Genomic DNA, 27862 nt, shown 5'->3' with positions numbered 1-27862 from the left:
CGACCTTCCAAGAACTTTGCATCTCACTTCAAACCTTTTATACTCCTTATTCCTCCTCTTTTTGTTTTCTCCAATTCACCATTACTCACTCACATTGCCTTTGCATCCCTCCCCCACCATTATGGATCCTACCAGAGTTTTTGTTAAGAATGTCAAGCGTGTTGTTTTCAAGGTTTTCTCTCTCTCTCTCTCTCTCTCTCTTCATTTTTTTTACGATCATCAAATCTTAGATTTCATGTTCTATGTTTCTCATCTTGATTGCATGCTTGCCTGATGAGTTTATACAACACTTTTTTAATAACAGATCCATCGTTTTTCTTCCCACAGTTTATAGTGCAAAACGAACGTATTTTTTTTCCATGCTGTAAGGTTATTCGATAAGTGGGAATTGATGATTTACAGGTGTAGTATTTGTATGTTTTCACTGATGTCATATGATGATTTACACTAGTTTTTGTTTTCCTTTTCTGAAAAAAAAAAGAGAAAACAAATTAAAGCCGGCAAAGCGAAGGATCTGGTTTCAAATCTCTCACCACGTCTCTATTTATGACTCTTGTGAAAAAGAATTCTACATAAAACAAGAATATTACCACTATACACAACAAAATCCATTCACATTAAGATTTGCGCTGTACACAAATAAAATCGCAGGGCACTGCCACGTAATTCGAATGAAAATGTTGCTCAGTCGTTCCTACATGATTTATTATGATAACGCTTTGTTGCTTTCTCCAACTCACCTAAAGATTACTTTCCATGATCTAAGAGAATAAGGGATTATTTTTGATTTAATGATTAATAATGTTTTCATTTATTGTTTATGCTACAGGTAGGCACTGCTGTGGTTACAAGAAGTGATGGTAGATTGGCAGTTGGCAGAGTAGGAGCTATCTTTGAGCAGGTTTGTTTGATTGAGTGCGTAAACGTCCTTCTGTAATTTGCAATTGCGAGTGCATGGAAAGTTTCTCAATTTTTATTGGACTGCGTGTTTGGTTAATGAATGTATCTGTTCATGATTCAGCTTGAAGCATTGAACTCTCAAGGCTATGAGATAATTTTAGTGACATCAGGTGCTGTTGGGGCTGGTCGCCAAAGGCTCAAGTACAGGAAATTGTTAAACAGCAGGTGATTTGGTTTTTGATTCAGACTACTATAGATGACAATTTTTAATCTTATGGGGGAAACATGCATCCTAGTTTTCAAAGCCTGATTGGTTGCTGTTGAGTTAGTTTTTGTCCATACAGAATTTGTTTGGCTGAAAATCTATCTTGTCTGGCAGTTTTGCTGACTTGCAGAAACCACAAGTTGAAATAGACGGAAAGGCTTGTGCAGCAGTCGGACAGAATGGTCTTATGGCACTATATGATTCGTTATTCAGCCAGGTAATAATGCAATCTATTATTCTGGCCCTGAATATTTTCAAAAACATATTTGTTTGAAGTATCTGTAGTTTTCTGCTTATTTTCTACTGCAGTTCCTGCATTGATGTATTGCCTAGCTCCCTCTTTTTTTCCAAGTTCAAATTTTCTTTGCACTTTTTCAGTTGGATATTACTTCATCCCAACTCCTAGTTACAGACAATGACTTTAAAAGTACAGACTTCAGAACCCAACTTTCTCAAACAGTGAATTCATTGTTAGCTTTAAGGAGTATCCCTATCTTCAATGAAAATGATGCAATCAGCACTAGAAGAGCTCCATATGAGGTACATTGCTCATTTACCTTCAATACATATTCAATCTTTTAGTTATAATAACTTTCATGGGCCAATTAACAATGTCCCCATCTATATCATGATCTACAAAAACTAAAGTAGCTTGAAATAAGCTGCCATTGGCAGGATTCAACAGGTATCTTTTGGGATAATGATAGTCTGGCAGCTTTGCTGGCACTTGAATTAAAAGCTGACCTCCTGGTATTGTTGAGCGATGTCGAGGGTCTTTACAGTGGTCCTCCGACTGACCCAAATTCAAAGCTAATACATACATATATCAAGCAAAAGCATCTCGGAGCAATAACGTTTGGAGATAAGTCGAGGGTTGGAAGAGGAGGAATGACAGCTAAAGTAAAGGCTGCAGTTAGCGCTGCTGACTCTGGCACTCCTGTTGTCATAGCCAGGTATCAACAATGACATGCTTGCTTTGGCATGTTAACCATAAGATCTCTAAAATAGAAAAATTCCTTATGTAAATTAAAAAAAAAAGAATCATACTCAATGTTTGATGCTGGTGTTGAATCTATTTCACATATGATCATGATTTTTTGCCTGTCAGATACTGCAACCAAAATAGTTCTGACAGAGTGGCTTTTTATGTCCATAAAATATTGAAAAAGTTAGAGGAACATCATTACTTGTTATTTATCATGGTATAGCATAGCACTTGGAAGACATTTAGGCATCAAATGTTTCACCTGTTATAGAATCCACCATGATCTGTGTTTCCATTTCCTTGGAAGTGGTTTTGTTGCAGGCAACATTGGTAAAGTGCTAGAAGGACAACGTATTGGTACTCTCTTTCACAAGGATGCACATGCATGGGTTACTTTTAATGAATTTACTGCACGGGAGATGGCAGATGCTGCAAGAGATTGCTCAATGCGCCTACAGGTGAATGTGCACATTTTTGCCTTGTCTTGGACAATTTATGTCATCATCGTGATTCCGATGAGGACAATCTTTTGCTAGTTCCCAGCCTTCTTTGAGCATATAGAGCTTATGGTTCTAGTGAATACCATGATTGCTGGAATACATACTAATACTGGCTACTATTACAGAGTATTTCTTCTAAAGAGAGGAATAAAATTTTGTTGGATATTGCGGACGCATTAGAGGAAAAACAAGATCTAATTAAGGTTGAAAATGAAGCTGATGTCGCTGCTGCTAATGATGCTGGATATGATGAATCATTAATTTCCCGCTTGGTGTTAAGCCCTGCCAAGGCAAGTAAATCTCACTTCTTCAAGTTCAATATTAAAGTTGGAACAAATAAATAGCTCGTAGACAATGATATCCATCAATCAACAATGAAGAGGATCTAATGTAATTTACACATTCATGCTGTTCAGTCTTTTATTTCTTTCCTATCAAGGGGAACTTAACATTTTCTCATGGTGTATTCATGCATTTTTTCAGATCTCTGCTCTGGCAAAATCTGTCCGCACCATTGCGGAGATGGAAGAACCCATTGGTCGGGTAGTGACAAAAACTGAGGTCAGTAGACTCTGAGATCTTCTGCATGAATTTCAAAAGAACTTCAGTTCATGGGCTTAGTTTCTGCTATAATTTCATTTTCTGACTATTTGACCTTCCAGCTTGCAGATGGACTCATCCTGGAAAAGACTACATGTCCTTTGGGTGTTCTCTTGATTATTTTTGAATCTCGACCTGATGCACTAGTTCAGGTACATACCAACGAGCCCCACTTAGGTTTCAATCAACAAATTTAGTCAAGATATAACTCTGAAAACCATTTATGAACGATTGGCTCTAGTTTCTAAAATCTTATCTTTGGCTTTTTTGTTTTTTCTTTTGCCCCCTCCAGAATTGCAGTTTTGCTGTATTTGTTGTTTTGGTTGTATTGTTAAGCTAGAACTATGGTGTATTATCTTCTGTTTAAAAAGCATGTGAGCATAGGATTCTGTCCATGTGTACCTCATCCCCTTTATGTAGAAGGTGGTCTGCAAGCTTTGGCACCTACTAAAAGTACTTGGGGGAATTTTAATTTGGGATCAAGATGCTACTTAGATTTAGTTATTTCCTCTACATAACAGCCATTTTACTGGAAATTTGCCCATAGATTGCTTCACTAGCAATTCGGAGTGGGAATGGTCTGCTGCTGAAAGGAGGTAAAGAAGCCAGGCGTACAAATGAGATCCTTCACAAGGTGAGTTTTGTAGCTCATAGTTTTTGGGCCATAGTTTCTGCATATTTTAATCAGTCTGGCTCTGGCCTCAACTCCTTGTCCCTCGCCCAAACTGAATGTACTTTTCCCGTTGTTTAGGTGATTACTGGCGTCATTCCTGAAACAGTTGGTGAAAAACTTATAGGACTAGTGACTTCGAAAGAGGAAATTCCTGATTTACTCAAGGTAAGCATGGAGACTCAGATGTGTGAAACGTTCTTTATAAGCTGTTGCTGACCCTTATCCTCTGCATCAGCTTGATGATGTGATAGATCTTGTGATCCCAAGAGGCAGCAATAGACTTGTCTCAGAGATAAAGAGCTCCACAAAAATCCCTGTTCTTGGTCATTCTGGTAAGAGAGTTTATCTAAACATCTTTGTTTTACCATGTAAACTCACAAAGCAATGGAGACTTATGCTAGATTCATAATTTTCTTTCAGATGGGATTTGCCATGTTTATGTTGATACGTCAGCAAATATGCAAATGGCTAGGAATATTATCATGGATTCTAAGCTGGATTATCCTGCTGCCTGTAATGCTATGGTACATTCACTTTTATGTTAGCACAGGCTGCAAACACATTTCTAAGCTACTCTCTTAGCAATAATTACGTTCTCTTTTTCATCCAGGAGACACTTCTTGTTCACAAGGATTTTTCAAGTTCTGAAGGTTTACAGGACCTTGTAGTCGAACTCAGTCATGGAGGTTTGTTAATTTAACTATATTTAACATTACACACACACTCATGCCATACGAATAATAGACTAGCCAACCACAATATATTATTTCGATGCAGGTGTTACACTGCATGGTGGCCCAAGGGCAAGTTCACGTTTAAAAATTCCAGAGGTCCAAACATTTCACCACGAGTACAACTCAAGGGCTTGCACAATTGAAATTGTGGATGATGTGAAAGCTGCTGTTGATCACATACGCAAACATGGAAGGCACGTTTACAATTTTTCAGTCCCTTTCTTTGCGTATTACTGTGAATAAGTAGTGGCTTTCTCACTTGTAGTTTAATTGCAGTGGCCACACTGAATGCATTATTGCAGAAGATAAAAGAACCGCTGAATATTTCTTGCAACATATTGACAGGTAATCATCACGTTGCACAGAGAAACTCAAATTTCACCACTCAAAATTTGTTTGCAATATGATTTACATTTTAATACACTCTAGTTTGCTTAACATATGGGATAACAATCGTCTTGGCCTTGACAGTGCTGCAGTCTTTCACAATGCAAGCACTAGATTCTGTGACGGGATGCGGTTTGGCCTTGGTGCAGAGGTAGCTAACACTTTAAATATCAGTTGAATGTTAAATTCTCTTTCAAAATTTTAGTGCATTGATAACCTCACCATCTCGTAATTCCCCTCCATGGAATAAAGGTTGGAATAAGCACGAGCAAGATTCATGCTCGAGGTCCAGTGGGAGTTGAAGGACTATTAACAACAAAATGGTATGTATGGAGAATACTATTGCACGCTTTTATATCCTAATTTACAATATTGTTCAAAGTTTACTCCCAAAAGAAGCTTCATATATCCTAATTCATATGTAATTATGGTGTGTAGTATATATTTAATATGATTAAATCTGTGCTTATAGTGTTTAACCTTGTCGCGATTGTAGGGTTCTTAGAGGCAATGGACACATCGTGAAGGGAGATGAGGGGGTCATCTATACCCACAAGAACATTGTCAGCAGTGAGAGTTAGGGTCTAACTAATATTCATCAAAGGCAGCATCGTTTTTACTTTATGCTTGCCTTATACCAAATTTTGGTCGAATTTTGTTTTGAGGATATAGGAGGCTCAGTATTTATTTAGTTTATATTTCTTTTAGTAGTCATGAAACTTAAAACACTCGGGATCAAATAACCCAATGCCTTTATTAGTTTATTATTACTCGCACAAATTAATGGCTACTACACAAGGTTGAAAGCTAAGTACAAGAAAATGGAAAAATGACTGCCATTTTTTGTCTAAATTAGAATAGTACTCAAATGGCACGATAGTTATATTTGGTGGATCTAATGTCTTCAGTTGGATGATTCTAATCAAGTAATTACATTTGTCATTTTTTCCATATCCACCAATCACCTGTTTAATTCATTAACGTATGATTGTGGTGAGTTATGTGGAAAAGAGATCTTCCACTCAAAACTATTGTTTATATACTTTGTTTCCAAGAAATCACTTTGTTTCCTGATTCTTGATCAATTTAACGAATACCCTAAAGCCCAAGAAAAGTCTCTGTATCCCTCTTTATACAGAGCCTACTTAAGTCCGTTGTCACAGTTGCTAAGAATTTATTTATTCAGAAACATGGAAATTTTACATTAAAGGAGAAAATACTAGCAAGGTATGTTTGTTTCATTTGTTTCTAGGGAAGAAAAGAGATGAAAGAAGAGCTCCCTCCCTGACCTGAATCTCAAACCACACAACACACGTAATTTTCTTCTCATTCCAGAGCCAATACACAAAACATACCATGTACACTTTCACGTTCTACAAATTACAGTTGCATGTATGTGGACCCTTTCCGGTTTTCCACACAGCACACACAACAAACAATGTTTGAAGCACAAATACAGACTATAATTCATTCATTAGGGAAAAAAAAAAAAAAATTGCTTATTTCAATTATAAAACGACCACCTGACAAGTTGACAGTCGCGTACATCCATCTCTCAATCATCACTTCACAGCACGGCAGGAATTCATCAGATGGTGTAGCCCTGATGGCTGATTCACGGAGGAAGCATCCCTTTTGCCGGCGGAGGGTGGTGGTGAACAGGCGGAGAACCCACAATCTGGCCGGACAATCTGGACTTCAGAAGCCGAAAACCGCCCTGACTCACCGGGAAGTCTCATGTAAGAGGCAGATGGCGATAGAACCCCTTGTCCTCCAGTTTTGTACTGCGCTATTGTTCTATACAGAAATGGAATAAGCCCCTCCATCTACTCTTTCTATGTGTGTAATTTTCAGATGTGTGAGAGAGTTAATTTGGAATAAGATCAGAAAAGAAGTGGCAGAGAGGTTGGAGAGTGGCTGTTTGCTCTAAGACAGTCAAAGGGTGTTATATTGAAAGGGCCATTGCTGTCATTCTTTGAAAGTCATGTCTTAACTACATTGTATTATAACAACTCACCTAATCTCACTACAATATTTCTCTCTCTCTCTCTCATGGATTACTATACTCTAATAGCCTTATATTAATCTTTTAATCATCATATTGTCGGTTTGACGATGATTCTTAGAGTGAAATATTTTAATGTTCAATTCTTAGGCGAAAATACAATCCACATCTTCCGTCTTTGATTAGCCCATCATTTTCTATTGCCCTGTAATCTATGTACCGAACGTTGTATAAGATGTGCAAGTTAGGAAGCTCATTGAGATAGTGAAAGCAGCAGCGCCACACGTTTGGTAAGCAGAATTTGACATTTAGCAAATGCTACTTTCACAACTTATTTTAGAGGAGGATCAATGCAGATTTCTAACTTTTCTCGTTATATTCAAACTCGCCATCTATCTTTATTAGAAATGAATAATTGAGTGAGTTAGTATATAATTTTTTGTATTGTGCTAACAGGACCTAACTATCCATGATGAACGAATACACGGTGTAGCTTTTATGTAGGGGTATAAATGATTTGAATCGAGTAGAACATATTATTGTTGAAACTTATTATGAATTATTATCGAGCTACAAAAATTGTGTTAATTTGATTTGATTATTATTCTAATCGAGCTCAAACGAGTTTTAATTGGATCAAACTTGAGTCTAACTCAAATAATTTGATTATTTTTAAAAATATTTTACTATTTTTGTACTAATCGAATTCACCTAACTATGTATAATTATGGACCAATATGCTCAAGTTTCCTAAATATGATGCTATATTCCCAAATAGTTGAATCATGACTTTTAAATATCTATTTATTATAGTTTGAATTTTGATTGATCCACAAGGTTACTTCATACATATACACTAATTTCTTGCTAATTTGAGACCGCAAACACACAATGTTGTAAAACAGATATCTCTTGTGGTCCTCTATTAAGTACTGAATTATGTAAGACTGAAATTATAAGTTTGCAACATTAGGAATTATTGACAACTAAAAAAAGAAAAAACACATCTTACGTGGGTCGAATGTCAAACACAGAAAGGGGTAGGACAGCCTTACAACTCAATTCAATTTTGTTGTGGCTTTGGATAAATATAGTCGACGACTGTACCCACTCCACTTATGATTTAGCCTATACTGTACAGTCGAAGATGAAATCATTTCTTGCGTCACCTTTTTGTCCAATGACTATTAAATTACCGTCTGATTAGAATATTTTCCCAAGTAAAAGACGTCTTTTTCACGTAAACCAAACTTCACACGCTCTTCTTTCATTCAAAAATTGAAAGATAAAAAAATAAATAACAACAAGTTGTCTTAAAATTTATATCATTATAAATTATTTAAAAATTTATAAATATTTTTTAATATTTAATAAAATTATATAATCTTAAAATAAAAATATGAAATTATCAACTTTATTCTTATTAATTTTTTTATTTTTAGAAAAATAGAAAAAAGGTAAAAGAATCAAGTAGTTGGATGAAAATTTTAAAAAATAAGTAGAATTAAAATTCATACACCAAAAAAATAATTTGATCAGTTCACTACAAAAAAATGAATAAAAACCTCAACAAAACTAACGAATTAAACCAATTGTTAGACCACCATTAAAATCAGAACTATTCTAGTAATTTTAGAATAATAAAGATATATTTGCAATTACATCAAATTTTATAGGAGGTTATTGTAATTTACCCAACTAAACTGAAAACAAGGGTGTGCAGAAGCCCAAAGAACAAGGCCTGAAACCACCATAAATCCAATATTTCATAATATTTATGATAACACCCGTTACCCATACACGTCCTTCCGCGAGAAAATGAAAGCCCATGCAACTATTGCAACAAAGTCGGCCGCCTCTCCTAAGCAAGATTTAAGCTTGTCTATTCATATGTAATTGAATCGCTTTGCTCATAATCTGGCACCAGGGGAGATCTCCAGAACCCGTTTTGGACAAGACCAAGGAAACGAGATTCTGCTTCCATTAATAATATAACGTTGTCACAGCTTCCTAGTAAATCCTCGGAAATAGATAAGATACAAAAGAAAGTAAAAATATAGTTGTTCACCAACACCCTACACTGTACACAAATCAGAAAAATTACCTATAAACCAACAACTTTTGAGTACAACGACCACTCCAATGTATGAATACTACTTTATCGAGATTGGCTCACATAGTGAGAGTGTATGCCACCAACCACAGGCAACATTCTTGGGCATGTAATCTTTAAAAAGAACCTGAGCAGGTATATTTCTGTCCACCGTGTCTCCTAGACCGAGCTGAAATAAGAACCAACAAGATTGCAGAATACTTTACATGAAAAGTCCCACAGCAGAAACAACTGATAAACTGCTTCATCCATTAGATAGCGCTTACCTGACCATATTTGTTCCATCCCCAGCAGAAGATTTTGCCATCCTCTGTAAAAATAGAGTTCAAGAAATGGCATGTCATTATGTCTTTTTTGGTTCAGACACGATTATTTACATTATATGTTCATTGACATCATACAACTTACAATTGGCCATGATTGGGCCAATTTGCTTGTAAGCATGGTTCGTTGTTAAGCATCAACTTAACAAAGATGATCAAACGGAACCTAACAGCATGAACTATTAGAAGATTTTACCAGTTAGTATAGCATTATGGCGAGCTCCAGAAGACGCCACTTTGGCTTTCTTGCTCTCCAGGACCGAAGCATCTAAGAGCTTGGGAACAATCTGTAACATAGCAAGTTCGAAAGTTAAATACCTTGTAAATGGTGTAACTATGATATCTACAAATTTTAGTACATGGAACGGCAAAAGTAGTACGCACTTTTTGGATGTACTTAAGCACCAGGTATAGGGAGTAGGAGACTTATCAGAGATATGAAAAGCCTCAGTTCCTTGAACTAATATTTTGTAATCATGTTACAGCAATCACAAATGATCAGATACTGATTAGGATACTGACGTCCTAGGGTCCCATGGAAGGGAAGCAACTTTGGGATACTGGGAAGTGGTTCAATGGAGATGGATTTCTATCTGATCTTAATTTTGCTCTCATCCTTTTTATGCAGGTTTCACAGTCAATAACATATTCTTAAATCACTTAATCATACAATAAAAATACCTGCTTATCTTCTTTGCAAATCGTAACTTCACACCAGAGTACTTGACAATAATGGTTTCTGATCAACTTCTATAAAACAGAACAGACGGTAACCAGGTTCAGAACCAATATAACAACAAATGCAATGAAATTACCTCACATTGATCAGGATTTGTTCCCAAACCCAACTGCCCAAACTGATTCCCACCAAAAGCATGAACACGGCCATCGGCACAGATGCAAATTGTATGCCATAGTCCGGCTGCAACTGCTTCAATCTGGGTGCCCAGTAGCGAAGGCACACATGTTGGTCGAAGCAAATCATCAGTATTCCCTTGTCCACACTGCAGAGCGAAAAAATGATGGTTTAGAGAGGTGTTCTGTTTTTGCTTTTTGGTGATTGCTCATCTTAACTGCAATTATTAGGACTCCATTCAACATGGTTGAGAACTTCTGCATAGGTATGTACACAAACAGAAAATTGGGGCAGCATTCGTAGTTTACCATAGAGTGCATGAGTTATGAGACCCATGCATTAAGTATCTACCTTCCTGGGGAAAATGACTAGTGGGTAGAGCATAAGGACAAGGCATACTATGTCCTAAGATTTGATTGAACTGCCAGCTTCGCAAAGGCTAAATGCTAACTTCGCCATAAAGAATGCCATTATTTAATTCCAATAGTATATAGGTTTTGGAATTGACCAGATCATAGATACCACACATCATGAATTAGATTACATTCAGAGTTACTGCAGGATTATTGGAATTATATCTGGAAATCAATACCAGACTTGATAATGCAGCAAATATATAGAATCAAAGACAACATTTGAGGATAAACAATACGTAATACATAGAGATAATCACCTGCCCGTACAGGCCCCAACCAAAGGCAAGAAGCACGCCAGCATCTGAAATGCAGAGGAGAATAGGATTATAAAAAGAGAAAATAAAACTTCTGGAAATCCGTCTAGTGCCACCAACAAAATATTCACTTACCAGTGACTGCTGCACTGTGCCTGCCTCCACAAGCAATTCCCTTTATGTAATTTCCTATGGATTTACGTTGCTCCGCACCCACACAAACACTTTCTTGATTAATGGCCACAGAGCTGTCTCTTTCATTTGATGATAGGTCAATACAAGGTATCAAATGAGGAGATGCCACCATTTTTATTCGAGATCCCAAGCCGAGCTGACCTTCACCTCCATAGCCCCAACCCCAGACCTGTCCCCCATCTGAGTCAGGTAAAAAATATGTGTTAGATCTTGTTTGCATAACAAAATCATCTTGCTAACACCAAACATCTTTGCCTGCTTTGTCCTTAAAAAAACCTATACAAAGAAAGAGCAGCTACTAACACAAAGTATAGCCTGTAAGGTGCCGCATCATGATGTGTACCTGACAGTGCCAGAGTATGGCGCCCCCCAGCAGCAACTGAGGTAATCTTCACCCCCGGATCCAAGTTTACAAGACAAGGCGGCAATGAAAGGGTTTCATCTGCAGGTATTGATGCTTCATATTCTGGTTGAGTTATAACTTTCCTTCGCTTCATACTTTCATCTCCAGAGCCTTTATCATTTTGACAAGAAACTGATCCACTTGTCGATTTTGTACTATGAGACTGAGGGCTCCCTGTCACATCCGGCCTAAGGGGTCAACCTCCATTATTCAGCACAGTTGATCCATTATTCAGCAGAGTTAATGGTCTCCAGAGATACCTGGTTCAGTTACAGTTGAACTTTGTTTTGTAGAAGTTTCATCTTCTCGGGTCTTCATACTAGTCCAACAGCGAGGGACTTTTCCAGATGGAACGCACTCCTTCCAGCCCCACGTGTACAATTCACCTTTGTCTGCATGCCAAGAGTCCGTTCATTAAATCATCAAATTTGACATCAAAATAAGCCATTTGATTGATTACTCCATGAGTAATATCATTTTTAGGGCATCAAACCTCAAGATAGAAGAATCTTAGATTCACAAAGAATGTTGTTTGGCAATACCTGTTACTGAAACACAATGTGCCCAACCAGCAGCAGCTTTTATAATTGGGTCAGCTGTTGGAAGAGGATATATATCTGGAGTCTCCTATGTATATGCATGAATGAAGATGCAAAATCAATTAAGAAACAACTAACAGAATGACTTTCAGAACAAAACTTTAGCTGCATTACCCCATGCTTCCCTGACGTCAGATAGCTTTGGCCTTGATCGTCAGCTGATCCCCATGTAATTAGTTTACCACAGGCTGCCAAGCAAGCATTAAATAAATGTAGCAATGTTTCTCTTAAAGTAAGTAGGCACATAATATTATCTAAATTGCAGAATGCAGATCATTGGCTAAATCTAGGAGAAACCAGAATTTAGATGTTTATGGGTCCTATATGTATCACAGAAAAAAGAAAGTGGAAATTTCAGATGTTCAAGGCAATCAAGGAAAATTAAATCAACTCGAGAAAAGAACCACCAGCTTTTAGCAATCACACGTTTTACCTTCTAATCATAATTCCATTATTATGACAATGATTGACTCAAATGTCACTTTACACGATGACAAGGAAATAAATTGGAAATACCAATTCATAATTTTATCATTATTGGTATATATACGCTTCAAACAGACTCAGTAAAATAGCTTGTACAACGGAAAGATATAATTGGCCATATAGAGCATAGTTTCTTTGCATGTATTGATTTATATATGGAGCATCCTAAAGTTCCATTTTCATATCAGTATATGAACCGATCAACACACTTTCGCTTTAGCAGCAGTTCCAAAATAAGATAAATGTTCTACAAACAGTAGCTCACAAAATGGACAGTTGAAAAATAAAAGGAATATCAGCTACCGGAATTCCACTATGCATGGCAGCACTTGAGAGGTCATCAGAGGTAAACACTCTCCAGTATCAACCACAATCATGCCTTTCTCACCCCTATTTTTAGATATTTTACCGGGCTTGTTCTATTAAGCCCTATGAATTTAAAACGTTCTGCCCATGGATATGCAATTTGAAATGCCATAGTATCTCTTTGAACCTAACAAACACTGTAGGAGAGAGCATTCTCCCTAGACTAACATGGTCAGAAACTAGCTCTCTATTTCTATGAAATATCAGAGCATCCCATACGCCTTTGGAGCAGTTAAACCAGTACTTTAGTGATATAGCACGTGACAGTAACTATTTCAACTAACACATCCAGAACTTCATATTCCATGTCCATCATGAGCATTGTCTTCCGGACAATCACAAGATTAACATAATTTAGACATGTCCGTTCCTAGAAGGATATTATTACACACATGTGCTTGAGAATTTTTACAATGTTACTCGATTCCACTTCATTTTGAACTGCTGTCTCACCGGACATCATCAACTGCCACTGGAGGCATAGTCGTCAGGCTTATTAAGAAGAAAATAATTAGGATAACATTCTCGGTCTTCCAGACCATCTGTTGCATCCTAGCACTGCCTTTGTACCACACCATGTAATGATATGAACTGTCTAGGTAATTTACTGTGAACAATCGAGACAATCTTCTTTCTGATTAAGACCACATTCACCCATTTTACCTCTCTGGAGAAAAACACTCATCAATATTTTTGGAACATTTATTTCTATCCAGAGGTACATTAAGTTCTTTTATGAAATAAAGATACCTTATATGTGAAGCTAGTTCAGCTATGAGAATTATAAAATTAGTAAGTCATAGATTGGATATAGAAACCTGAAAAGAAGAAAAGATTACATCTATCATCCTATTTTTTCCTGCATTATTATTTTCTAAGAATCTGTTCATCACCAAAGTTCAAATTGCTAAGTTCCGAGATTCCTGTTATATGCCCGGAGAGTTTGGATGAGGGAAAGAACGGAACATATTGCATGTCGTTACACCTTCACTAACAGAAACAATTCCAACAACATATTTCGAAAGGATGATGACTGTTTTTGTTGTTTATCGCACCAAGTCAAGCAAGAAGATCAAAATAGGGAGTAGATAATAATAATTCATATCACTAAGCAAAAATTAAAACAAATGAGGTAGTACAGTTTTTACTTGACGCAGACACTTCATCAATCTGCATAATAATTTCTCAAAAGAAAACATGCACAGCCTAGATTGACATAAACTCCTTTAAGCTTCCTCCATCTCAAGGTGAATGTTTATTTTGCTGAAAAAAACTACCTAATGGAATTGCCTAACTTTTCTGACTTTAGTACTACTCCATTGATTCTTTGAAATTTCGATACAATTAAAACTTACGACTTTTTAGATTTGGTTACAAGTATTCAATTTCTGTTAATCGAAAAAAATAAAAGGAGTTGACTAGTGCTTTAAACAAAGTGAGCTCAATACAGTGCAAAAGTCACCACACACATTTGAAACTTTGACAATGAAAGATCCAAAACCAAAGAAGCACGAGGAAACATACACCAAACGCGAGGGGTAGGTGACTAACCGGAAATAGCCATGCCGAAGCCGCATCCGCCGGCACAAACATCCATCCACGAGTCTCCGGCTAACTCTCCCTCTGGGAAACGTACAGTGGCCGGAGAAGTCAACGGCGATCTCTGCGCTGTTACTCCCGGGAAATACCCCCACATCAACACCTCACACTGCTTCTCATTCTTATCACTAACTCCAGTATCTTTCTTGTCTTCACCTCCATTCATTGCTCAGTGGAAGACTTCCACACATACAAAACAGAATTCCAAAAACCTTGTTCGAGTTTGTACGCTGATCTGCTTCGAGGCTACAGATTTTCACCGGCGTTCTGAAGAAGCAGATAGAAATCAGGATGGTGGGGGGAGGGGGGGGATGAAAATGTAAAATATAATAGTGATTAGATTTAGATTATTGTTGTGGTTTTGGGGGCGTATCATTTGCTAGCTCACCATAAGTGCCACGTTGGATACGCATGGTCCAGGAGGGACACGTGTCGGGAGGAGGTTGCAGGAAGCGGTGCGGTTAAATTTATTGAATTCATGCAATTTGAGGCATGAACAAGCTCGAAGTTTCTGGAACATTAAGGCGTGAGTCGGAATCTTCTGTCCTTCGGGACAATTCTTACAGTTGGTGGACACGTTGTGGGTCAGATTTCTCACTTCCAGGTTTAACAATTCTTTACATTCCTTTGCAAACTGCCTCGCCAAAAGCCAAACATTTCTTTTTATCATTTCATTTAATAATTAAAAATATGTATTTAGTTCATAATAATAATTATGAATACTTATACTGTCTTCTTTGATGACTATGATACAATTACACGTTTTTTAAAAATTATATTTAATACTCCTGACATTTATTTATATCTAACAAATAGACTCATCCATTAATGATATTATCAAAAAAATTGATTGGAAATTCATATATATCCCCCAACATTTATTGAATATTTATTTTTAAATCAAATATTTTTTTTAGCATAATGATATGCCTCCTCACATCAATTATTGTGTGAATAACAAGGGTAGTTTTGTTAGAAATATATATTTAACCTGTAATAATAATAAATCAATTTGGGTTAAATATAAATTTTCATTCAATATTTTTATTAATATCGACAAATTAGATAAATTTTGATTAATAAAGAATACTAGATATTATTTTTTGAATTATAAAAAATTTAAGTATAATTATATCAAATATTAAAAGAATACATGTAATTATTCCTAATTATTAGGATAATTATATTCGAAGTCAAAAGCAAGATAAAGATTTTATACGTTTTTAATATTTCTACGATAAAATTTAAATTTTTTTTTTTGAAAAAGGTAAATTTCATAAATGGGAAAAGGAGGTATAATACCACAGTGCTCGTATGATATGTTATCCCTCGACAGGCAAGGGATACGCCATAATCTATAAAGTGCACTAGAGTTAACAGAGCTAGGAAGATTTTTGCTAAGAATCCGTAGTCTGACGTCCTCTATGATTAAGCTAGCTAACATAGCCGGCGACCTCGAAGTGTGCTCGAACCGTCTCATGTTGCGTTCCTCCAAATGTGGTAAACGCATGCCCGAGTAACGCACGGTATGCCATGTTAATAACGTGTTTTTTCCCTCCACTTCCTAGAAGCCCATTCAATATCCATCTGCCAATGTCTGTTAGGCCAGAGAAATTGAATAGTTCGTCTGATAATAGTCAAACAACGTTTACTATACTGACAATGAAAGAACAAATGCGTGTGTCTCCAAATTGTCCTCAGTACATAGAACGCATCCTCCAAAATGTGATAACCATTGCTTGTCCGTCGTAGCAAGCTTTTCCTGAATAGCGAGCCAGAGAATGAACATGTGTCGAGAAATTTTTAGAGGTCTAAAAAGTAGTGAATACCAGCCTACTTTTGGACCCGGGAGAGCAAATAAGCAATAGAGGGCTTGTGTGGTGACAATATTGCCCGAGAACCGCCACAAAATTCGGTCATTACCTCCGTGAATGATAGGTAGTACCTGCAAGATCTCCAGACATTCAAAGTCAGTGATAGAAAGCGATTGCCACCGACCCTCGTGAATGACAGCCCACAACCTGCTGGATTCCTGCAATCCCGTAACACCAGGTCCATGAGAAACTCTCTTAATAAGAGGGCTTAGAAGGTGCCAATGGTCCCTCCACAAATAAAAATTCCGCCCATCATCGATACGGTAAACAACCTCCGATTGCAGCCATGCCTTTAACTGTATAAGTTTCTTCCAACACCATGAGCCTTTATTTTCAGATATAGTCTAAATAGAGGAGTCCCAAAGTCGTCCTTGGTTTAACCATTCCACCCAAATGGATGTCCTGTCACAACGAATAACATCGTACAATTTTTTATACATGAGGGCCCAATTCATCGTCCCAGTGCCTTTCAATCCTTTATCCCCTCATCTTTTGATTTACACACCTCATTCCAAGCAACTTTAGCATACCCACTGCTCCCCATGCCTTTTCATAGAAACTTCCATAAGCATTTTCAATTTCATTAAAATAACCGTTTTTGGGAGAATGAAAGCCGAAGACCAATAAATACTAAGGGAAGAAAGCACAGATTTAATAATTTGTACTCGGCCCGCATATGGTAAAGCCAACCCCTCCCATCCAACAATACGAGACTAATTTTATTCAGCAAGGGTAGGCATTCAGATATCGAAAGTCTAGATGATATTAAGGGGAGTCCTAAATACCTCATCGGCAGTTGTCCCTGCTGGAACTCAAGTATCATCATCAACTCCTCTTTCATTCCTTGAGCCGCTCGGAACAGTATGAGATGACTTTTTTGCGCATTTAACCGAAGCCCCAACCAATCACCAAAGTGATGCAGTTCGTCCTTGAATACACGTATAGAGTCCGCCGCTGCTCAATTGAATAAGATAACATCATTGGCGAAACCCAGTTGGAAGATATTGGAGACTTCACATTTCCAATGAAATTGAAAGCGTCCATCTTGCTCAATAATTTAGAGGAGACCAAGTGTATCACTTTCATAACAAGGACAAAGAGGTATGGAGATAGAGGATCACCTTGGCGAAGCCCTCTTGAACCCACAAAAAAATCGTGTGCCTTCCCATTCAAGCCCACCGAGAATGATGGTGTTGTAATACATTCTTCAATCTATCTCATAAATATGACTGGGAACCCGAATAATTGAAGTGTGGCAAGGAGGAAATCCCACTCTATAGTATATATGCTTTACGTATGTCCACTTTCATGGCACACCGTGGAGGTAATCGCTTCTGATTATATTCGGTGAATAACTCTTGTGTCATCATGATGTTATCCCCAATACTCCTGCCAGGTGTGAAAGCCGCCTGACAAGGACTAACAGGCTTGCCCAAGACCACACTCAATCCTTCGACCAGTAGCTTAGCAATAACCTTATAAATCACATTGCAACAAAAAATGGGACGAAAGTCAGTTACAGTAATAGGGGAGTGGACCTTGGGAATAACCGCCAAGAGCGTACAATTGACATGCTTTAAAAGTTTTCTCGTAGCAAAGAATCCAAGACAGCTCTAGTGACTTCATCACCCACGACTGTCCATGCAGCTTTAAAAAACCCCGACGAATAGCCATCCGGCCCTGGAGCTTTGTCCTCTGCTATATCAAATATTGCCAGTTTTACATCCTCAGCCGTGAAGACTTTGATAAGCTGTGAGGTTTCGTCCTCATCCACAAGATGTCGTGCCCAAGGGCACAAAAACCGCAGATCCAGCACTTCCTGTCGTCGATTTTCGCCAAGTAAGGACTGATAATAGGATACAAACTCCTCACTCACCGCATCAGGATCGGTATGGGTGACTCCATGACCATCGTTAATTTGTAACACCCTCTTCACTGCACGTCAATGTGCAATCTTGCGAAAGAATACACGTGTGCACTGATTTCCTTCCTTCATCCACTGCATCTTTGCCTTCTGCAGTAACATATTCTGTTTAAAATTTAATATTTTTGGTAGTGGGCCTATTGTATGGTATGGGTGTTCCCCTTCATATGGACTATTCCACAAAACATTTCTGGGTATTTCTAATGGGCTTTTCAAATTATCTTTTCTTTATTATGTTTGTTATGAATACCTAATTTTACCAAGGGATAATCCTATCGTCTTTTTTTTTTTATGTAATTATGTATATTTTTTTTTAGTTTAAAAAATTATATTTAGTATTCATTGTATGTTTTCATCTAATAAATAGATTCACATGTCAGTAAAATTGACGCAATTTGTTGACTTCAACAAAGTAGTTGAATAAAAATCTGTATTTATCATCGATTGACTTATTACAAACTTATTACATGTCAAATAAATTCAAATACCATTATTAGATCAGAAAAGATTTATTTGACACATCATAAATCTATGTTAATTCAATTTGGGGTATAAATTTAGATTTTCATTCAAAATTTTGTCGATGTTAGCAAATTTTGAAAAAAATTTAGTTATTGGATAAATATAATTAAACGTGAAGACTATTTGGTGTAATTTTTTAAATTACAAAACATTTATATGTATTTAAAAAAATGTGGAGAGAGGGTATTATAATTATCCCTTTTACAGAACTCGTTTTCCTTTTTATAAATTACAAAAATAAAGATTCTTTTGTTGAAAGTGAAAGGCTTTTCATTCCTTCATTTTCTTTAACAAATCAATTAACTCGATTAAGAAATGATATCTAAGTTATCGATCAAGTCAAATGGAGTTGAACCCTTTAGATTGGGGCTGAAGCAAATATTATAACTATGCCTGAATTTTCTTTGGACATTTCTTTTTTAAATAAAATGTAATTAACGAACCTAATTTTATATTTCTACTTTAATGAATAATATAAAAAACACTTCAAATTTATGTCTTTATGTTTTCAGAAATAAACAACATCAGAAACCAATAATTAATTTATTTCATCAGTTAGTAATAAAATAACTTTATTCACACTAATATATATATAGAGAGAGAAAGAGAGTTATAAAATCAATACGTATACGTTTGACTCGATTTGAGATATAAATAAGTAATTTAATACAATTATTAATAAGTTATTAATTACAATTAACAAAAAAAATTGGAAAAAAACGTTCATATTGATATAAAACGAATTTAATTAATAGCAATACGTAATGAATTTAGGAGGTTATATTATAGTTAATAGTTAGAGTAGTGTGAAATGACAAGAGTCTAATATGGTTGGAGAGTTGGAGTTGGAGTTGGATGGAGGATGGAGTTTAGTTGAGTGCAGTGCACATCTATCTCATTTGTTTTAATAGTTTGTGCAGAGCGAATAAAGGCGTAATGCGAGAGTTGATGTTTGCCACTCCATATCAACATCTTTAAATAAATTTAAACAGAGATATTCAAGCAACAAACTCAGCTTCCAGGTCCAGTTGAGCTGACCCCACCAAAATTAAGGGATACCCCAAAAATAAAACTCCACAAACCCTCTTAATTACACACAAATCACTAGCAACACTCCACCCGATTTCCATTTATTCTCATGCCATTTAGGCCCCGATTTATGGAAATTTCAAACATAAAAAGAGATTGAATCTTCTGGGACTCCTTCAATCCAATACTTTTTAACCTCAATCTCTTGGAGATGCATCATTCATCAGAACCCGCCGTCCGAGACCCTCTGAAACCCTGGAAGCATCTCCTCTACCCGCCTCTAAGACTCACGCTTTTAACGCCAAATATGATGAAAGGGCTTTTCGCTATCTGCATTTTTGCTGTCTTCTCTTTCTGTTACTTCTCGGCCTTTCCCACCCCCAAATGGCGTAGCAACTGCGCGGACTGCGACCCAACTCTCATTCACCCCTCATTCCGTCAATTCGTCGGTGGTGGCGGAGAAGAAAAGACAACCATATCCCACATTCTTTTCGGCATAGGCGGCTCCGCCGAGACGTGGAGCAGTCGCCGCCATTACTGTGAACTCTGGTGGAAACCCAATGTAACCCGTGGTTACGTATGGCTGGACGAGGAGCCGGGGAAGACCGGCGAGCCCTGGCCCAAAACTTCGCCTCCGTATAAAGTCTCGGCGGATACGTCCCGGTTTAAGTACACGAACTGGTACGGGTCGAGATCAGCCATTCGGATCGCCCGGATTGTGAAGGAGAGTTTTGAGCTTGGGTTGGAGAACGTGAGGTGGTTTGTGTTGGGAGATGATGATACAGTTTTCTTCACGGAGAATTTGGTGAATGTGCTGAATAAGTATGATCATAAGCAGATGTATTACATTGGCGGCAACTCGGAGAGCGTGGAGCAAAATTTGGTACATTCTTATACCATGGGTTATGGCGGCGGCGGGTTTGCTATCAGTTACCCCTTGGCGGCGGAGCTGGTGAGGATTTTGGATGGTTGCATCGATCGGTACGCGGAGTTTTACGGTTCTGATCTGAAGATTGGAGGCTGCATGAGTGAGATTGGTGTGCCTGTCACCAAAGAACTGGGTTTTCATCAGGTAACTATATACGTATTCCTTGCCGGATGGGATTTTATGTTGCAACATTTATTTCATTTTCTGGCTACTTGGTATAAAATTTTTCGCTAAATAAAATATATGATCTCATTGTATATGTTAATGTATGTATGTTCACTTACGTGTGTACGCTGAATGATGTAAAAAAATAAAATATGATCAGCAAACAGAAAATCGGATTCGATATGGATTTTTGTGAGGTTTTTGCTTTTATGTTTGAATAATCAAAATTTGATTCACCAAATATAAAATCAAAACTTGTACAATATAACCTTGTTTGTGATGAGATTAGGCAAATAACACTTTGAAATTAATAAAAACTCATTAATTCCTTGTTTTTAATTAAATGAAATTAATCTTATTAGTGATGCTAATAACATGTGAAAACAGTGCGTTTCGAGTACTTAAAAATTATCAAGAATTGAACTTAAAATCTTTGTGTGATAATGTTTTTTTTTATTATTATTATATAATGTGTGTTATATCGTGGTTGAAACACATTTTCAGGCTTTGCCTCCGAAATGACAAATTAAAACTAATTTTTGTAAATATCACCAACTTGTTAGCACACGCACTAAATAAAATTCTGTGTGATTCGCAGATGGACATACGAGGAAGCCCATTCGGTTTACTGTCTGCCCATCCTTTAGCACCTCTTGTCTCACTGCACCATCTAGACTACGTCCAGTCCTTGTTCCCGGGCACAAACCGGGTCGACTCCGTCAAGAGACTCATACAAGCCTATAAATCGGATCCAAGCCGAACACTTCAACAGAGTTTCTGCTACGACCCGATCCGGAACTGGTCCATATCCGTTTCATGGGGCTACAACGTCCAATTATACCCGTTTTTGGTGACAGCAAAAGACCTGAGCACCCCACTGCAGACATTTTTAACGTTTGGGAGTTGGAGCCAGGAGCCATTCACGTTCAATACCCGGGTCATGAGCTTGAAGCCCTGTGAAAGACCCATCATTTTTTACTTTGATCGAGTTGAAGGGTTTGGACATGGGCGCACGCTGACGATGTATAGGAGGCCTCGTCAGGACAATAGGCGGCAGTGCGACGGCGAGAATTATGCGGCTGCTTATTCCGTTAAGGGGTTTAATGTCTCTGCACCGCTTCTTCATCCTACAATCTGGAACAAGGTAATGATTCCTAATCTTCAACTCCAAGTCATCTCTATGGCAAAATTACAGAGTACCATTATGCAAAATTTAAAATAATATCAAAATTGAAAATTTACTTTGCTGTATTTTTAAAAATAATAATTTTAAAATTGAAAAAATTCGACACATTTAATCCACCACTTTACAGAATTTATACGACTAAATGTGTAGAATTTTCTCAATTTTGGAACCATTTTAAAAGATACAATAAAATATAAAACTAAAAGGGTTGAATCACCTATTTTATGTGACTAAAAGTAATGCCCATCTTTCATTTTTATTTTTAATTTTTTTGTAATTAGAAATTATATATTTTTGCTTAAATTCACTGCTCCCAAGAGGATAAAAAAACTTGTATGATAATTTATTTTATATATTTGATTTAATTTAATGCATTGTTATTAGAAGTTTGTATAAGTAATGGAGGAAATTTTCTAAATAAGAATAAATTTAAAAATTATTTGTTTTCCTGCTTAATTAACGATAATTTATTTTGATATGTTAGCAACAAATTGGTGGAGTTTTGGTTTGTTTAGTTTTAGCAAATTAGTTTGGTTAATGATTTGTGATAAGTGTGATGTAGAAAATATTGGTTTAGCTAATTGTGTTTGGAAGAATATGAGAACAGGCCCCACGTAGAGAGTGCTGTGAGATAATGAAGGATGCGAATGGCGTCTTAGAGGTCAGAATCAGAGGCTGCAAGGAAAGGGAATCAGTAACACCGCCATAGATGAAGTTGAAGAAATGAGAGGGAAGTGGGCAGCCACATTGTACAACATATATATAATAGTAAAGGTACAGCAGAGCAGGATGGATAGGTGTTGACTATTCACATGGACATGCAGCATGTGTATAGTTGTACGTTTTACATACTATATATATATATATAGACAGAGAGTTAGTCAATGGGATATATATATTAGTGTCAGCAAATTAATATTAATCTTGAACAAAGTTTTCACATTTGATGGATTCTCCCAACTCCCAACTATAATTCATTCTTTTTTTTTTTTTTTTAATTACATTCAATACTAAATTATCTCATCAGTTTTAATAAATAATTCTCATATACGTAACACAATTTCACTTGTCTAGTATTTAGAGTTGGTGTCACATTAAGCCACGAGATACATCCATCCATCCTATAACCAAATGGAAGTGATGATATATCATTAAGTTGGGTTGATAACAACTAGCAGTTAAGGGACTAATTCTTGAAACAGAAAGCTTGGAATGTGCGAGTTTCCGTGTTTTCTTTTCTTTTACTTTTCAACTTCATTTTTTATTATGGTTTCTTCTTTCTTCTACTATTATTATTATTATTAGTTATTCCGAATCTAAGTATGTTGAAATATGAATGCCAATTGGCAAGAATTCATGCCCACCGGCCACCAATTGAATCAAGAAACTCTCAGCTTATCTTTTTCAATTGAAATTCTCCCAACTAATTTAGAGAATTGAAATTCTATTAGAAAATCTTTGCCTAATTAATGATAGTAGAGAGTTATATTTTTAAAATTATTGTGATATTTTCATTTTCTTGGTACCGGTGGATGTTGACTATTATTTTCAATCATTTTAATTCTTAAACATACATTAATATAAATTTTTTTTTGATATATTCCCATTACAAGAGATATCAATACATCAATATAATTAATACAATCAATATATTGATATAACAAAAAATAAATAAAATTATATACAAAATATTTACATATATGATGGAATTCAAAATTTTGATCTCGATAATATTTAAATCTTAACCACTAAGTTGGTGGGATTGATTCAAAATAAATAGGGTCAAGGAGGGAGTGCAACAATAGAGTAATGGGGGCTCAAGTGTATTTTAAACCAAAAATGAATGGAGGAACAGGTAATAATAATATTGTATGCACAACGTCGGCATCTAACGTCAAACACTTGATTCAATTCTCCTTAACTCATCAATAATCACTTCACGTATGATAACAACACCACTAAATTCCAATAAATTCCTCTCATCTGACAGTCAACACACTTTGGATCTACCTCACTTTCAACTTCCTTATTTCACAACAGATCCAACCCAACCTGTCACTCATCTTCCTCGCTCCATAAACAGCAAATTCCTTTTTCCCACTCCAACTCCCAAGTTAAATCCAAACGCCTCCGAAATGAAAATCCTTTAATTTCAGAAACCCTTTTAAGTTCATCATCTGCCGGAACAGCAATGGTTGGATTCAAGCGCATGGGTTGGTTGCCGGAGCCCACTCACCGCCGTCTCTCCTCCGATGCAAAGAAGGACTCCAGTTTAGGAATTCTCGCCTTCGAGACAGCCAAAACAATGTCAACGCTTGTCTCCCTGTACAAATCCCTCTCCGATGAGGAAATTTCCAGGCTGAAAAATGATGTCATTAAATCCCAAGGAATTGCATTCTTGAATTCCAGAGATGAGGGGTTTCTCTTGAGCCTTGCGTATGCTGAATGGCTTGAAGATCTTGATCGCGCTGCTGCAGTTGTTTCTCGGTTAGGTAAGAAATGCAGTGATTTCGGGCTCAATCGGTTTGACCTTATTTACACGGATTTGAAACTCGGGATCCTGGATTTTGGGAAGCTGGAATACGGGTCGAGATCGGCTGAGAAAAAGGTCAAGCAAATGGAGAAATTAGTCTCGGCCACGTCTTCCTTGCGCTCAGCATTGGAGGGATTGACGGAGTTGGAGATTTCGGAGAGGAAGCTGAATCAATGGAAGAGCAGACAAATAGAGCTACAGAAGGCGAATTACGATCTTTTTTACCAAAAACTGGAGAATCAGAGGAAGGAAGTTCGCCGTTTCAGAGAGATCTCTCTTTGGTCCACAGCGTTCGACAAAAGTGTTAACCTGATGGCAAGAATTGTGTGCGTTGTTTATGCAAGAATTCGCGTCGTTTTCGGGCAGCAGAGCCGGCAGTTTCCCCTAGTCAAGGAAAAACTTCTTCCTCATTCCGGCCCTATTCTAACAACATCAAAGCGCAGCATAGTCCGTTTTTACAGCCGAAGATCGTTTCTCTTCTTTGATGAAGATGATAGCCACGGAGAGGTTGCGCAAAACAACAGGGTGTTCCACGCCGCCGGTCCATCTACGGTAGGCGGGTCAGGCCTGGCGCTGCGTTACGCCAATGTGATTCTACTGGCGGAGAAGTACATGGACTCCAGTGTGGCGGTATGCCATGACGAACGTGAATCATTGTACGAAATGTTGCCGGAGAATCTGAAAGCCCTGGTGAGAAATAAGCTGAGCAAGAACATGAAAAGGGTGGAAGACGATTCATCCCTGGCTGATGGGTGGAGAGATGCCATGGTGGAGATGATGGGGTGGCTCGGACCGATGGCACAGGACACGGTAACGTGGCAGATGGAGAGGAACATTGAGAAGATGAAGTTGGAGGCGAAGCCCTCTGTGCTTTTGTTGCAGACATTGCATTTCTCTGATAAGGAGAAGACAGAAGCTGCCATTGCTGAGGTCTTGGTTGGATTGAGTTGCATTTTTAGATTTGAAAATCGGAAATTAGGTGTATGATTATAGGGGTTAAAGATTAGGCAATGATACTATGATGCAGATGGATTTCAGTGATCGATTTACAGTCAATGTGTATTATGATTGATTACACAGGAAAGGCGATTGATCCACTAGAGGAAAGAAAGCCCGTGTTATAGATTTCAGATTATTTTAATTTATTATAATTGTTTTTGTTCGTATTCTTGTTCTTGACATTGGTTGATCCTATGTGTTGCAAAAGATTTAAGGTGAAAGAAGGAATAAAATCTTCGTTGGATCTTATGATGCACTGTATTTACCCCAACAAACCTATGTATGGATAAACAAATAAAAAAGTTAAATCCTCACTTGATATTTGTATTTGATGTAGTAAAATTGTTAAATAAAATAAGTCGCATGTCCGTTTAAATAGTCAAAATACCCAACAAAAAACACTCAAAATTCGTGAACCGTTAGGAATCGGGCCGGCACATACCGATCCAAATTGAAGATGACACATACCGATTCATTGGATGCCAACTATATGTAGAGTTCAATGCAGTATCATGTAGACTAACACTTTCAATATTCTTTTATTCCCTTTTGGTTTCTACTGTCCCCAACAAACAACTCATACATTTTTAACCTTTGTGATTGATTTCAAACTTATTGAACAAGATCCTGAGGCTTTCCATTGACGATGTGCTCGACCTCAATCACTATTAATATTTTTCTTTTAAATTACAAAACTAGCCACAAAAAAAAATGATGTGCTGATTAAATTAGGACCCGAGATGAAGTTAAACGAGATTAGGTTGTGTAAGATAATAGATATAGATAAAACAAATGAAATTTTGTCTGCAACAAACGAGGAATCTAAGTTTGGTCGGGCTAGTCCAGTAACCAAATTTATATACTCAAGTCTAGTCCATTTTCTAATGGGTCCATTTTTCTAAACCAAGCTGATCCATGTAACTTTACGGCAAGAACTTGGGGTAGTGTGGTCTGCCACGTCAAGCACTTGGATTTCTCCTCTGAATTATGGGACCCAAATTGATATGAAGCACAGATGCCCAAACCCGTGATGGAAGTAATGCCCAAACCCGCATTACAGCAGATGTAGATAAGGTGGGAGAACAGAGATGAGTGATTGGCGGCCACCATTTTGAAAAATGGCAACTTCACAACCATTTTCATCTCCTTTCCTTTCAGCTGGAGCATCCACAATCAAGGCTCCGACCCGCCACAACATCTCGCTTCTCCACAACCACAAACGGGTCAATTTCAAGATTCAAGCCGCCAAGCTTCCTGCCGGAGTATGTTCTTCTTTTCTTTTTCCCCTCTCCACTGAACTGTCGTAGTTTGATTGATGACTTCAATTTTCTGTCTGGATTATGATTTCAGGTGGAAATGCCTAAACAACAGCCGAAATTCGAGGCCCCGTTTCTTGGGTTCACAAGAACGGCTGAGATTTGGAATTCCAGGGCTTGTATGATTGGTCTCATCGGCACTTTCATTGTTGAATTGGTCTGAACTATCATGCCCGTCTTGTCGATACCCCTTCTTCTTAAAAAGTTAACTACTTGAATCTTGGGGTCCTGAATTCTTGGTATCCTCTTTGTTTTTCCAGATTCTGAACAAGGGAATACTTCAGATAATTGGCGTGGACGTGGGGAAAGGCCTTGATCTTCCTCTTTGAACATTGGGCAGCAGCATGGAACTCAACTTTGTATTTCTTTTTGGGGATTGTAAAGAATTGAAAGAAAATTACAGTATGCTGCTGATACAATCTAGTTGGTTGTGCACCTTTTGATTTCCCTTGCTAGAAGATGTTTACTAGAGTTTGAGGTAAAATTGCACTTTTGGTCCCATGGGACTTGGATATTACACTTTTGGTTTTGTGTTTTACAGGAATAAAATTTTTTGTTCCACAAAATTAAAATGCGCTGCAGATATGGTCACAAAGTCTTAACAGATTTGGTATCACATAATTAGTGCATTGGATCACATCTACAATGTTTTCAATCTTGTGGAACCAAAAATATTAAGCCCATCATGTATGGGACTAAAAGTACAAATTCCATATTCTATGGGATA

General features: G+C 37.2%; 6 protein-coding genes across 8 annotated transcripts; 4 read left to right on the top strand and 2 right to left on the bottom strand.

Moving 5' to 3' along the window:
* Window positions 1-121: 121 nt before the first annotated feature.
* On the top strand, window positions 122-5811 carry LOC105161590 (delta-1-pyrroline-5-carboxylate synthase). Its single transcript, XM_011079324.3, has 20 exons — window positions 122-172; window positions 830-901; window positions 1022-1125; window positions 1280-1382; window positions 1544-1705; window positions 1841-2118; window positions 2458-2608; window positions 2776-2940; window positions 3134-3211; window positions 3313-3402; window positions 3798-3884; window positions 4002-4088; window positions 4159-4255; window positions 4344-4447; window positions 4534-4609; window positions 4701-4851; window positions 4934-5002; window positions 5129-5195; window positions 5297-5367; window positions 5541-5811. The coding sequence occupies exons 1-20, from the start codon at window positions 122-124 to the stop codon at window positions 5623-5625; spliced, it is 2148 nt and encodes a 715-aa protein (XP_011077626.1). The 3' UTR covers window positions 5626-5811.
* A 518-nt stretch (window positions 5812-6329) lies between these two features.
* LOC105161592 (uncharacterized) lies at window positions 6330-7091 on the bottom strand. Its single transcript, XM_011079325.3, has one exon. It carries the CDS (start codon window positions 6868-6870, stop codon window positions 6607-6609), a length of 264 nt encoding a protein of 87 aa, XP_011077627.1. The 5' UTR covers window positions 6871-7091; the 3' UTR covers window positions 6330-6606.
* Window positions 7092-9012: 1921 nt separating this feature from the next.
* On the bottom strand, window positions 9013-14987 carry LOC105161593 (ultraviolet-B receptor UVR8). 2 transcript variants are annotated; one of them, XM_020694146.2, is made up of 12 exons: window positions 14612-14987; window positions 12323-12396; window positions 12152-12236; window positions 11870-12001; window positions 11550-11783; window positions 11147-11386; window positions 11015-11058; window positions 10301-10489; window positions 10167-10235; window positions 9682-9772; window positions 9429-9472; window positions 9013-9331 (listed from the first exon to the last, which is right to left on the bottom strand). In XM_020694146.2, exons 1-12 carry the CDS (start codon window positions 14823-14825, stop codon window positions 9203-9205), a joined length of 1545 nt encoding a protein of 514 aa, XP_020549805.1. In that variant the 5' UTR covers window positions 14826-14987; the 3' UTR covers window positions 9013-9202. The 2 variants fall into 2 exon arrangements, with proteins under 2 accessions (XP_020549805.1, XP_011077628.1); XM_011079326.3 differs by lacking the exon at window positions 10167-10235 and having other exon boundaries at window positions 14612-14986.
* Window positions 14988-19857: 4870 nt separating this feature from the next.
* On the top strand, window positions 19858-23181 carry LOC105161594 (uncharacterized). 2 transcript variants are annotated; one of them, XM_088880402.1, is made up of 3 exons: window positions 19858-21080; window positions 21700-22245; window positions 22882-23026. In XM_088880402.1, exons 1-3 carry the CDS (start codon window positions 20220-20222, stop codon window positions 22903-22905), a joined length of 1431 nt encoding a protein of 476 aa, XP_088736528.1. In that variant the 5' UTR covers window positions 19858-20219; the 3' UTR covers window positions 22906-23026. The 2 variants fall into 2 exon arrangements, with proteins under 2 accessions (XP_088736528.1, XP_011077633.1); XM_011079331.3 differs by having other exon boundaries at window positions 19862-21080; window positions 22895-23181.
* A 1083-nt stretch (window positions 23182-24264) lies between these two features.
* On the top strand, window positions 24265-25986 carry LOC105161595 (protein PSK SIMULATOR 1). The gene has a single exon (XM_011079332.3). It carries the CDS (start codon window positions 24479-24481, stop codon window positions 25805-25807), a length of 1329 nt encoding a protein of 442 aa, XP_011077634.2. The 5' UTR covers window positions 24265-24478; the 3' UTR covers window positions 25808-25986.
* Window positions 25987-26857: 871 nt separating this feature from the next.
* On the top strand, window positions 26858-27654 carry OHP (one helix protein). Its single transcript, XM_011079333.3, has 3 exons — window positions 26858-27081; window positions 27170-27292; window positions 27396-27654. The coding sequence occupies exons 1-3, from the start codon at window positions 26938-26940 to the stop codon at window positions 27462-27464; spliced, it is 336 nt and encodes a 111-aa protein (XP_011077635.1). The 5' UTR covers window positions 26858-26937; the 3' UTR covers window positions 27465-27654.
* The last annotated feature ends 208 nt before the right edge of the window (window positions 27655-27862 follow it).

The sequence above is a fragment of the Sesamum indicum genome, linkage group LG5 (assembly GCF_026168435.1).
Source record: "Sesamum indicum cultivar Baizhima isolate 11 linkage group LG5, ASM2616843v1, whole genome shotgun sequence".
Classification (NCBI taxonomy): domain Eukaryota; kingdom Viridiplantae; phylum Streptophyta; class Magnoliopsida; order Lamiales; family Pedaliaceae; genus Sesamum; species Sesamum indicum.
This window is presented reverse-complemented; position numbering and strand designations above follow the sequence as displayed.

Bases quoted from the DNA above. Each gene is read 5' to 3' on its own strand.
- LOC105161590 (XM_011079324.3), top strand. From the start codon at position 122: ATGGATCCTACCAGAGTTTTTGTTAAGAATGTCAAGCGTGTTGTTTTC. The intron at 902-1,021 runs GTTTGTTTGATT...TTCATGATTCAG, and splicing joins TAGGAGCTATCTTTGAGCAG to CTTGAAGCATTGAACTCTCA. The intron at 2,609-2,775 runs GTGAATGTGCAC...CTACTATTACAG, and splicing joins ATTGCTCAATGCGCCTACAG to AGTATTTCTTCTAAAGAGAG.
- LOC105161592 (XM_011079325.3), bottom strand. From the start codon at position 6,870: ATGGAGGGGCTTATTCCATTTCTGTATAGAACAATAGCGCAGTACAAA.
- LOC105161595 (XM_011079332.3), top strand. From the start codon at position 24,479: ATGGTTGGATTCAAGCGCATGGGTTGGTTGCCGGAGCCCACTCACCGC.
- LOC105161593 (XM_020694146.2), bottom strand. From the start codon at position 14,825: ATGAATGGAGGTGAAGACAAGAAAGATACTGGAGTTAGTGATAAGAAT. The intron at 11,784-11,869 runs GTATCTCTGGAG...CGGATGTGACAG, and splicing joins TTCAACTGTAACTGAACCAG to GGAGCCCTCAGTCTCATAGT. The intron at 11,387-11,549 runs GTACACATCATG...TACCTGACTCAG, and splicing joins CCATACTCTGGCACTGTCAG to ATGGGGGACAGGTCTGGGGT.
- OHP (XM_011079333.3), top strand. From the start codon at position 26,938: ATGGCAACTTCACAACCATTTTCATCTCCTTTCCTTTCAGCTGGAGCA. The intron at 27,082-27,169 runs GTATGTTCTTCT...TTATGATTTCAG, and splicing joins CCGCCAAGCTTCCTGCCGGA to GTGGAAATGCCTAAACAACA. The intron at 27,293-27,395 runs GTCTGAACTATC...TTGTTTTTCCAG, and splicing joins GCACTTTCATTGTTGAATTG to ATTCTGAACAAGGGAATACT.
- LOC105161594 (XM_011079331.3), top strand. From the start codon at position 20,220: ATGCATCATTCATCAGAACCCGCCGTCCGAGACCCTCTGAAACCCTGG. The intron at 21,081-21,699 runs GTAACTATATAC...TGTGATTCGCAG, and splicing joins AAGAACTGGGTTTTCATCAG to ATGGACATACGAGGAAGCCC. The intron at 22,246-22,894 runs GTAATGATTCCT...ATATGAGAACAG, and splicing joins ATCCTACAATCTGGAACAAG to GCCCCACGTAGAGAGTGCTG.